Below are 12,458 nucleotides of genomic sequence, written 5' to 3'. Positions count from 1 at the left end.
TTCCCACATTGACCACATATATAAGGTTTCTCTCCTGTGTGTCTTCTCTGGTGTACAGTCAGAATGCAGAGGTCTCGAGGTCAACTATTTTTGATGTGTTTTCGCGTATCATTTTCTCCAGACCATCGGCTCTTTCGTTTATCTTTGCAGAGACAGCATCGATTATGTTGACCTGTAATTCGCGCAAAGATAATTCTTTCTGTGTCTTTTTGGGTGCAGGACTATTGACTGCATTTTCAGAATCAACCGAATGTCCAGAATCCTCCATTTCTTCTCCTGATGAGTCAGGTGGCGGTTTTTCTCCAACATATGAGTGCTCAGCTAGCAACTGCCTTCTCCTCCCTTTGCTCTTTCGCACATTTTTTCCTTCCATTTCTCAAAGTTATGAATCAAATTATCGGTCAACTAAGTGTTGTTCTCTATTGTGTTTACTATAAGCCAAGTTCCGTTACATTTAAGTTTGAGGGGGATAAAAGTTAAGGTTACTCGGAGCAAGCTGAAATCTCGTCTACACTCGCCGCCATCTTCCAGCGCCCCCCCCAGCCCAGGTGTGTCCCATTTCACTGACGACCCTCCCGGCTCCGCCCACCGACATCCTATTAAGGAAGAGCAAAGAGAAAGAATTCAGCAGACAGAGTGGGAGGGTCACAGCAGTCTGGTGATATACCAGGGACTGGGGATGCAGTTAGGTTTGTATACAGTCTGGTGATATACCAGGGACTGGGGATGCAGTTAGGTTTGTACAGTCTGATGATATACCAGGGACTGGGGATGCAGTTAGGTTTGTATGCAGTCTGGTGATATACCAGGGACTGGGGATGCAGTTAGGTTTGTATACAGTCTGATGATATACCAGGGACTGGGGATGCAGTTAGGTTTGTATACAGTCTGGTGATATACCAGGGACTGGGGATGTAGTTAGGTTTGTACAGTCTGATGATATACCAGGGACTGGGGATGTAGTTAGGTTTGTACAGTCTGGTGATATACCAGGGACTGGGGATGCAGTTAGGTTTGTACAGTCTGATGATATACCAGGGACTGGGGATGCAGTTAGGTTTGTACAGTCTGGTGATATACCAGGGACTGGGGATGTAGTTAGGTTTGTACAGTCTGGTGATATACCAGGGACTGGGGATGTAGTTAGGTTTGTACAGTCTGGTGATATACCAGGGACTGGGGATGTAGTTAGGTTTGTACAGTCTGGTGATATACCAGGGACTGGGGATGTAGTTAGGTTTGTACAGTCTGGTGATATACCAGGGACTGGGGATGTAGTTAGGTTTGTACAGTCTGGTGATATACCAGGGACTGGGGATGTAGTTAGGTTTGTATGCAGTCTGGTGATATACCAGGGACTGGGGATGTAGTTAGGTTTGTATGTAGTCTGGTGATATACCAGGGACTGGGGATGCAGTTAGGTTTGTACAGTCTGGTGATATACCAGGGACTGGGGATGCAGTTAGGTTTGTATGCAGTATGGTGATATACCAGGGACTGGGGATGCAGTTAGGTTTGTATACAGTCTGGTGATATACCAGGGACTGGGGATGTAGTTAGGTTTGTACAGTCTGGTGATATACCAGGGACTGGGGATGTAGTTAGGTTTGTACAGTCTGATGATATACCAGGGACTGGGGATGTAGTTAGGTTTGTATGCAGTCTGATGATATACCAGGGACTGGGGATGCAGTTAGGTTTGTATACAGTCTGATGATATACCAGGGACTGGGGATGTAGTTAGGTTTGTACAGTCTGATGATATACCAGGGACTGGGGATGCAGTTAGGTTTGTATGCAGTCTGGTGATATACCAGGGACTGGGGATGCAGTTAGGTTTGTATGCAGTCTGATGATATACCAGGGACTGGGGATGCAGTTAGGTTTGTACAGTCTGATGATATACCAGGGACTGGGGATGCAGTTAGGTTTGTATACAGTCTGGTGATATACCAGGGACTGGGGATGCAGTTAGGTTTGTATACAGTCTGATGATATACCAGGGACTGGGGATGCAGTTAGGTTTGTATACAGTCTGATGATATACCAGGGACTGGGGATGTAGTTAGGTTTGTATGCAGTCTGGTGATATACCAGGGACTGGGGATGCAGTTAGGTTTGTATGCAGTCTGATGATATACCAGGGACTGGGGATGTAGTTAGGTTTGTATGCAGTCTGGTGATATACCAGGGACTGGGGATGCAGTTAGGTTTGTATACAGTCTGGTGATATACCAGGGACTGGGGATGCAGTTAGGTTTGTATGCAGTCTGGTGATATACCAGGGACTGGGGATGCAGTTAGGTTTGTATACAGTCTGGTGATATACCAGGGACTGGGGATGCAGTTAGGTTTGTACAGTCTGGTGATATACCAGGGACTGGGGATGCAGTTAGGTTTGTACAGTCTGGTGATATACCAGGGACTGGGGATGCAGTTAGGTTTGTACAGTCTGATGATATACCAGGGACTGGGGATGTAGTTAGGTTTGTATGTAGTCTGGTGATATACCAGGGACTGGGGATGCAGTTAGGTTTGTACAGTCTGGTGATATACCAGGGACTGGGGATGCAGTTAGGTTTGTACAGTCTGATGATATACCAGGGACTGGGGATGTAGTTAGGTTTGTATGCAGTCTGATGATATACCAGGGACTGGGGATGTAGTTAGGTTTGTACAGTCTGGTGATATACCAGGGACTGGGGATGCAGTTAGGTTTGTATGCAGTCTGATGATATACCAGGGACTGGGGATGCAGTTAGGTTTGTATGCAGTCTGATGATATACCAGGGACTGGGGATGCAGTTAGGTTTGTATACAGTCTGGTGATATACCAGGGACTGGGGATGTAGTTAGGTTTGTACAGTCTGGTGATATACCAGGGACTGGGGATGTAGTTAGGTTTGTATGCAGTCTGGTGATATACCATGGCCTGGGGATGTAGTTAGGTTTGTACAGTCTGATGATATACCAGGGACTGGGGATGCAGTTAGGTTTGTACAGTCTGGTGATATACCAGGGACTGGGGATGCAGTTAGGTTTGTATGCAGTCTGATGATATACCAGGGACTGGGGATGCAGTTAGGTTTGTATGCAGTCTGATGATATACCAGGGACTGGGGATGTAGTTAAGTTTGTACAGTCTGGTGATATACCAGGGACTGGGGATGCAGTTAGGTTTGTACAGTCTGATGATATACCAGGGACTGGGGATGCAGTTAGGTTTGTACAGTCTGGTGATATACCAGGGACTGGGGATGTAGTTAAGTTTGTACAGTCTGGTGATATACCAGGGTCTGGGGATGCAGTTAGGTTTGTACAGTCTGATGATATACCAGGGACTGGGGATGCAGTTAGGTTTGTACAGTCTGGTGATATACCAGGGACTGGGGATGCAGTTAGGTTTGTATGCAGTCTGATGATATACCAGGGACTGGGGATGCAGTTAGGTTTGTATGCAGTCTGATGATATACCAGGGACTGGGGATGTAGTTAAGTTTGTACAGTCTGGTGATATACCAGGGACTGGGGATGCAGTTAGGTTTGTACAGTCTGATGATATACCAGGGACTGGGGATGCAGTTAGGTTTGTACAGTCTGGTGATATACCAGGGACTGGGGATGTAGTTAAGTTTGTACAGTCTGGTGATATACCAGGGTCTGGGGATGCAGTTAGGTTTGTACAGTCTGGTGATATACCAGGGACTGGGGATGCAGTTAGGTTTGTATGCAGTCTGGTGATATACCAGGGACTGGGGATGTAGTTAGGTTTGTACAGTCTGGTGATATACCAGGGACTGGGGATGCACTTAGGTTTGTACAGTCTGGTGATATACCAGGGACTGGGATGCAGTTAGGTTTGTACAGTCTGGTGATATACCAGGGACTGGGGATGCAGTTAGGTTTGTACAGTCTGGTGATATACCAGGGACTGGGGATGTAGTTAGGTTTGTACAGTCTGGTGATATACCAGGGCCTGGACATGCAGTTAGGTTTGTTTTCCTCTAGCTACTCTCCAGTTTGCTCCCAGCAGCGTTAATAGAACATAGATCACTGTTCAACTAGGCTGCAGAGTTCCTATTTTGACAGATAATTCAACCAGTGTGACCAGTGGGTTTCTTTAAATGAATGAATATGAAACTGCCTTAAATACAGATGTGAAGGACAGTATGTTTTAAATTCTCACTCAAAATATGCACTGCTCTTTTTGAACGTCTCAATATAATATTATTATTTAATGAAAGGAATGAAAAATACATTTGTGTGCAACAACAACTGCGTTTCCCTCCAGTCAGCAGACGGCGATGTGCGTCTTTCAGGCGATGCTGCAGCGTGACGTAAAATCTAGTGGACGGAACACTTCTTCAACAACATCTAGTCAGCCACCTCGGTAGCCAACAGCCGAAACATTTAGACTGTTTCTGTGCATATTTGCCTCTGTTTTTTAAATATACTTCTGACATCTAGTTAATTTCCCCCATTTAAATGTTGTAGGTACATTGTTAGTCAACTAGCTGGCTTGATAAGTTAGCCTAGCACTAAACTAGTCGCTCATGCTAACTAGCTAGCTAGCTAACATCCCCGAACATGAGCTCCCTAAACTACTCCCCTCCTGTTAAAGAAGAGGAGGTCTGCTGGACGGAGAAAGAAGCTCTGGGGCTGAACATTGTCGTGAAAGAGGAGAAGGAAGAGGAGGATGTCACAGTAAAACAAGAAGTAGAGGGTGAGGCTGTTACCGTGAAAGAAGAAGAGAAAGACGTTTCAGTGAAAGAAGAAGATGCGTTCAGAGTGAAAGAGGAGGAGGATGTTACAGTAAAAGAAGAGGAAGAGGTGAAAGAGGAGGATGTAGTTTTTGAAGTGAAGGAGGGGAAACAGGGAGAGAGAACTGTCATATTGACAGAGGAGTCAGGAGATCTGATTACCACCAGTAAGTACTGTCTTAAAAACGGGCTCTAACTGCAAAGGTTTTGAACGAATGTGTTGTTTTAAAGCAGCATGCTACTGAAATTCTATACTTGAAAATGTTGTTCTGTACTATAGGAATTTATGTTATAATATAATGTTGAAGCTACATTTTAAATCCCTGAATGCTGATTGGCTGACAGCCGTGGTATATCAGGCCGTATACCATGGGTATGACAACATGTATTTTTACTGTTCTGATTACGTTGGTAACCAGTTTATAATAGCAATAAGACACCTCAGTGATAGATGGCCAATATACCACGGCTAAGGGCTGTATCCCGGCACTCTGTGTTGCGTCGTGCGTAAGGACAGTCTTTAACCGTGCTATATTGGCCATATACCACACTTCCTCTGGTCTTATTGCTTAACTGTGACATGTGTATACCATCAGAGTCCCTCCCACCACAAAATAACAACTTAATTGTCTCACAGAATGGCAAACAAGTTATAAATGAAACTTTTGACGTGTGTCTATTGTAGGCCTTGTGTGGAGTGTGTATACCAACAAAAAGCAGATTTCTAAATAATGTTGGAGAAATACATAAAATAAGATGCATTATTGACATGAAATGGACATGTGTTATGGGGAGACTGAACATATTAGCAAAAGGACAAGTGTTTTGGGGAGACTGAACATATTAGCAAAAGGACAAGCGTTTTGGGGAGACTGAACATATTAGCAAACGTTTGTAAGTCTACAAAAAAACATAAAATAAAATAGCCATTTCAAGGAAAGGCTGAACTAAAGAATTATCATTTAGAAAGTATGGTAATTATTACTTTAGAGATGAAGTGGGACACCAACAAAATGTTATTTACATTGGATCAAATACAGCCTATAACACTGACTGGAATAGTAATATATATTATTATAGAGCTCTGATCAGCCTATAAACATGATCTATTATTATAGAGCTCTGATCAGCCTATAACATGACATTATCTATTATTATAGAGCTCTGATCAGCCTATAACATGACATTATCTATTATTATAGAGCTCTGCTCAGCCTATAAACATGACATTATCTATTATTATAGAGCTCTGATCAGCCTATAACATGACATTATCTATTATTATAGAGCTCTGATCAGCCTGTAAACATGACATTATCTATTATTATAGAGCTCTGATCAGCCTATAAACATGACATTATCTATTATTATAGAGCTCTGTTCAGCCTATAACATGACATTATCTATTATTATAGAGCTCTGATCAGCCTATAACATGACATTATCTATTATTATAGAGCTCTGATCAGCCTATAACATGACATTATCTATTATTATAGAGCTCTGATCAGCCTATAACATGATCTATTATTATAGAGCTCTGTTCAGCCTATAAACATGACATTATCTATTATTATAGAGCTCTGATCAGCCTATAAACATGACATTATCTATTATTATAGAGCTCTGATCAGCCTATAACATGACATTATCTATTATTATAGAGCTCTGCTCAGCCTATAACATGACATTATCTATTATTATAGAGCTCTGTTCAGCCTATAAACATGACATTATCTATTATTATAGAGCTCTGCTCAGCCTATAACATGACATTATCTATTATTATAGAGCTCTGATCAGCCTATAACATGACATTATCTATTATTATAGAGCTCTGATCAGCCTATAACATGACATTATCTATTATTATAGAGCTCTGATCAGCCTATAAACATGACATTATCTATTATTATAGAGCTCTGATCAGCCTATAACATGACATTATCTATTATTATAGAGCTCTGATCAGCCTATAACATGATCTATTATTATAGAGCTCTGATCAGCCTATAAACATGACATTATCTATTATTATAGAGCTCTGTTCAGCCTATAACATGACATTATCTATTATTATAGAGCTCTGTTCAGCCTATAACATGACATTATCTATTATTATAGAGCTCTGATCAGCCTATAAACATGATCTATTATTATAGAGCTCTGATCAGCCTATAAACATGACATTATCTATTATTATAGAGCTCTGTTCAGCCTATAACATGACATTATCTATTATTATAGAGCTCTGATCAGCCTATAAACATGACATTATCTATTATTATAGAGCTCTGATCAGCCTATAACATGACATTATCTATTATTATAGAGCTCTGATCAGCCTATAACATGACATTATCTATTATTATAGAGCTCTGATCAGCCTATAACATGACATTATCTATTATTATAGAGCTCTGATCAGCCTATAAACATGATCTATTATTATAGAGCTCTGATCAGCCTATAAACATGACATTATCTATTATTATAGAGCTCTGATCAGCCTATAACATGACATTATCTATTATTATAGAGCTCTGATCAGCCTATAACATGACATTATCTATTATTATAGAGCTCTGATCAGCCTATAACATGACATTATCTATTATTATAGAGCTCTGCTCAGCCTATAAACATGATCTATTATTATAGAGCTCTGATCAGCCTATAAACATGACATTATCTATTATTATAGAGCTCTGATCAGCCTATAAACATGACATTATCTATTATTATAGAGCTCTGATCAGCCTATAACATGACATTATCTATTATTATAGAGCTCTGATCAGCCTATAACATGACATTATCTATTATTATAGAGCTCTGATCAGCCTATAACATGACATTATCTATTATTATAGAGCTCTGATCAGCCTATAAACATGATCTATTATTATAGAGCTCTGATCAGCCTATAACATGACATTATCTATTATTATAGAGCTCTGATCAGCCTATAAACATGACATTATCTATTATTATAGAGCTCTGATCAGCCTATAAACATGACATTATCTATTATTATAGAGCTCTGTTCAGCCTATAACATGACATTATCTATTATTATAGAGCTCTGATCAGCCTATAACATGACATTATCTATTATTAAAGAGCTCTGTTCAGCCTATAACATGACATTATCTATTATTAAAGAGCTCTGCTCAGCCTATAACATGACATTATCTATTATTATAGAGCTCTGATCAGCCTATAAACATGATCTATTATTATAGAGCTCTGCTCAGCCTATAACATGACATTATCTATTATTAAAGAGCTCTGCTCAGCCTATAACATGACATTATCTATTATTATAGAGCTCTGATCAGCCTATAAACATGATCTATTATTATAGAGCTCTGCTCAGCCTATAAACATGACATTATCTATTATTAAAGAGCTCTGTTCAGCCTATAAACATGACATTATCTATTATTATAGAGCTCTGATCAGCCTGTAAACATGACATTATCTATTATTGTAGAGCTCTGCTCAGCCTGTAAACATGACATTATCTATTATTGTAGAGCTCTGCTCAGCCTATAAACATGACATTATCTATTATTATAGAGCTCTGCTCAGCCTATAAACATGATCTATTATTATAGAGCTCTGATCAGCCTATAAACATTATCTATTATTATAGAGCTCTGCTCAGCTTATAAACATGACATTATCTATTATTATAGAGCTCTGATCAGCCTATAAACATGATCTATTATTATAGAGCTCTGCTCAGCCTATAAACATGATCTATTATTATAGAGCTCTGTTCAGCCTATAAACATGACATTATTTATTATTATAGAGCTCTGATCAGCCTGTAAACATGACATGATCTATTATTATAGAGCTCTGCTCAGCCTATAAACATGACATTATCTATTATTATAGAGCTCTGTTCAGCCTATAAACATGACATTATCTATTATTATAGAGCTCTGCTCAGCCTATAAACATGACATTATCTATTATTATAGAGCTCTGTTCAGCCTATAAACATGACATTATCTATTATTATAGAGCTCTGCTCAGCCTGTAAACATGACATTATCTATTATTATAGAGCTCTGATCAGCCTGTAAACATGACATTATCTATTATTATAGAGCTCTGATCAGCCTGGAAACATGACATTATCTATTATTATAGAGCTCTGATCAGCCTGTAAACATGACATTATCTATTATTATAGAGCTCTGATCAGCCTGTAAACATGACATTATCTATTATTATAGAGCTCTGCTCAGCCTATAAACATGACATTATCTATTATTATAGAGCTCTGATCAGCCTGAAGACATGACATTATCTATTATTATAGAGCTCTGATCAGCCTATAAACATGACATTATCTATTATTATAGAGCTATGCTCAGCCTATAAACATGACATTATCTATTATTATAGAGCTCTGTTCAGCCTATAAACATGACATTATCTATTATTATAGAGCTCTGATCAGCCTATAAACATTATCTATTATTATAGAGCTCTGTTCAGCCTATAAACATGACATTATCTATTATTATAGCGCTGTGCTCAGCCTATAAACATGATCTATTATTATAGAGCTCTGCTCAGCCTATAAACATGATCTATTATTATAGAGCTCTGCTCAGCCTATAAACATGACATTATCTATTATTATAGAGCTCTGCTCAGCCTGTAAACATGACATTATCTATTATTATAGAGCTGTGCTCAGCCTGTAAACATGACATTATTTATTATTATAGAGCTCTGTTCAGCCTATAAACATGACATTATCTATTATTATAGAGCTCTGCTCAGCCTATAGACATGACATTATCTATTATTATACAGCTCTGCTCAGCCTATAAACATGATCTATTATTATACAGCTCTGCTCAGCCTATAAACATGACATTATCTATTATTATAGAGCTCTGCTCAGCCTAAAATACGACATTATGTAGCCTGGCAGGTAGGAGCCAGTAACCGAAAGGTTGCTGGATCAAATCCCTGAGCTGACAAGGTAAAAACGCTGTCATTCTGCCCCTGAGCAAGGAAGTTAACCCACTGTTCCCTGGCTGCCGATGACGTGGATGTCTATTAAGGCAGCCCCCCACACCTCTCTGATTCAGAGGGGTTGGGTTATGTACGGGACACACATTTCAGTTGAATCCATTCAGTTGACTAGGTATCCCCCTTTCCCTATTGTAGAGCTCTGCTCAGCCTATAAACATGTGAGAAAGATTAGATTTTATGTTCTACATTATTATTATTATTAGGGCGGCCACCAAGTTTTTATTAAATTATGTAATGTTCTGAAAACTGACTTCAGGTTTTTGAGGAATCTAGCCTCACAGGAAGACAGTTTTATTTTATGGAGGTTTAATTCAGTTCTCTGTTTAATATTGAACTAAATACTCTGTCTTTGGTAGGAGAGGGACCAGACTCTCACTCTGACAGCGGGGAGACTCCTTCAGGGGAACCAGACCTCAGAGACGCCCAAACCAGCGAGACAACACCACTGTTCCCAGTGTGGCAAGCGTTTTAAGTGGTTAAGGAACCTGAAAGTACATGAGAGAACGCATACAGGAGAAAACCCTTACGAATGCTCCCACTGTGGAAAGAGTTTTACCAAGTTAGGGAACCTAAAAGAGCATGAGAGGACACACACAAGAGAAAAGTGTTTCCAATGTTCCCAGTGTGGAAAGAGGTTTACCCAGTTACGGTACCTGAAACAACATGAAGAAATACACACAGAAGATAGGAAGACCTACCACTGCTCTCAGTGTGGAAAGATATTTACTGGGTTAGGGAACCTGAAAATACATATGAGAAGACACTCTGGAGAGAAGCCGTACCACTGTTCCCACTGTGTAAAGAGTTTTACCCGGTTAGGGAGCCTGAAACCACATGAGAGGGGACACTCTGGAGAGAAGCCGTACCACTGTTCCCACTGTGGAAGGAATTTTAGGTGGTATGCGAGCCTGAAGGAGCATGAGAGAATACACACAGGAGAAAAGCCTTACCACTGTTCCAATTGTGAAAAGAGTTTTACCCGGATAGGGAGCTTGAAAAAGCATGAGAGAACACACACAGGAGAAAAGCCTTTCCAACATACTAATACACAGGAGGAGAAGACATACCACTGCTCTCATTGTGGAAAGACATTTTCCCAGTCAGAGGACCTGAAATCACACGAGAGAATAGAGAGGCTGTGTTCTGACTTATGTTTTTGATTGAGAAATTGTGTTTTTGTTCATTCTACATTAAATAATATTGTATGAATGAAATCATACTGAAAAATAGGTCTACATGTTTTTTCCAGCTCAAGACATGATCATGTCGAAAATCGGATTAAAAGAGTAAAAAAAAATGTTTTGATTATGAACTTAAGATTGATTGAATGCAAGTGTAAACCCCTAAATGTTGTTCACTATATAATTGGGATATTTCAAACATGTTAATTATTAAATAGATTGATATTAGTATTTCTTCATTCAGATTGTCATTGTAAATGCGTATTGGTTCTCAATTGACATATCTGATTAAATAAATGTGAAATAAAGTAAATGCCATATTATTTTTGGGAAGTCTATTTGGTTCTATGTTGGGACTATAAGAATATTTTGAAGATAAATACACAAGGCAGAGTACGAGAGAGACAGAGGACGAGAGGTCAGTACAGTACTAACAACCAATGGAAATAGTGTTTTTTCCTGTAATAGGGAGTTATTGATCAGTGGTTCAGCAACATGGGAGGATGTAGATGTACACTACCGTTCAACAGTTTGGGGTCACTTAGAAATAACCTTTTTTTTTAAAAGAAAGCCATTTTTTGTCCATTAAAATAACATCAAATTGATCAGAAATACAGTGTAGACATTGTTAATGTTGTAAATGACTATTGTAGCTGGAAACGGCTGATTATTAATGGAATATCTATGCGTACAGAGGCCCATTATCAGTGACCATCACTCCTGTGTTCCAATGGCACATTGTGTTAGCTAATCCAAGTTTATCATTTTAAAAGGCTAATTGATCATTAGAAAACCCTTTTGCAATTATGTTAGCACAGCTGAAAACTGTTGTTATGATTAAAGAAGCAATAAAACTGGTCTGCTTTAGACTAGTTGAGTATCTGGAGCATCAATGTAACCTCTCAAATTCATAGACAGGTGTTGCGTCTATTTTTACCCAAATGTAGTTTTTTACCCGGAGACTGTAGTGCTACTTTCTCAAAATGAACATAAATGCTGTAGGGGGAGGGTTCTGGTGTTTTACCAGGAGACTGGGGCCGATCCCCATTTAGGAATGTATGTCTTGCTTACTCACACTCTGCATGTGTTGATACCTGGCTGAAAACCCTCACAGTTGTTGGCCAACAGATTTTGTCATGGAGTTTTCATTCAATAGGGTTTAGAGTACATTTCATCTTAAGCCATTCTTTTAAATACGGTAATACCTTTAATTAGAATGTTGTGCCTTTAAATACCTTTTCATTCTAATTTTGTTGACGGACTCAATAGAATACACGGAGTCAGAAACTAGGGATCAATTCAAGAAAGTCATCATTCGTCTCTGTTTCAACACCAACTGGTAGATTTAAAAATACTCTGATCTTATAGATTATTTAGGTACATTTTAGGGTTAGGAAAGTATGTATGAATCATAAAAACAATAGTCCTATAAATCTACCCTAATTCTTACTAA

General features: G+C 39.1%; 2 protein-coding genes across 2 annotated transcripts in view; one reads left to right on the top strand and one right to left on the bottom strand.

The window, feature by feature from the left end:
* The first annotated feature begins 4,320 nt into the window (after positions 1-4,320).
* On the top strand, positions 4,321-11,328 carry LOC106595566 (uncharacterized). Its single transcript, XM_082971163.1, has 2 exons — positions 4,321-4,927; positions 10,181-11,328. The coding sequence occupies exons 1-2, from the start codon at positions 4,588-4,590 to the stop codon at positions 10,294-10,296; spliced, it is 456 nt and encodes a 151-aa protein (XP_082827289.1). The 5' UTR covers positions 4,321-4,587; the 3' UTR covers positions 10,297-11,328.
* The window catches only part of LOC145867091 (uncharacterized), a 24,660-nt gene continuing 22,841 nt past the window's right edge, over positions 10,640-12,458 (bottom strand). Inside the window, exon 3 of the mRNA XM_082971136.1 lies at positions 10,640-10,732. Coding sequence (XP_082827262.1) covers positions 10,640-10,732 — 93 coding nt within the window. The remainder of the gene's footprint in view (positions 10,733-12,458) is intronic.

The sequence above is a fragment of the Salmo salar genome, unplaced genomic scaffold (genome assembly GCF_965601325.2).
Source record: "Salmo salar unplaced genomic scaffold, fSalSal1 ptg000206l, whole genome shotgun sequence".
Taxonomy (NCBI): domain Eukaryota; kingdom Metazoa; phylum Chordata; class Actinopteri; order Salmoniformes; family Salmonidae; genus Salmo; species Salmo salar.
The sequence above is the reverse complement of the archived record's forward strand: the minus strand, read 5'-3'. Positions and strand labels throughout refer to the sequence as shown.

Excerpts from the sequence above, each read along its gene's own strand:
- LOC106595566 (XM_082971163.1), top strand. The coding sequence starts at position 4,588 with ATGAGCTCCCTAAACTACTCCCCTCCTGTTAAAGAAGAGGAGGTCTGC. Across the intron at positions 4,928-10,180 it reads AGGAGATCTGATTACCACCA|GAGAGGGACCAGACTCTCAC; the intron begins GTAAGTACTGTC and ends TGTCTTTGGTAG.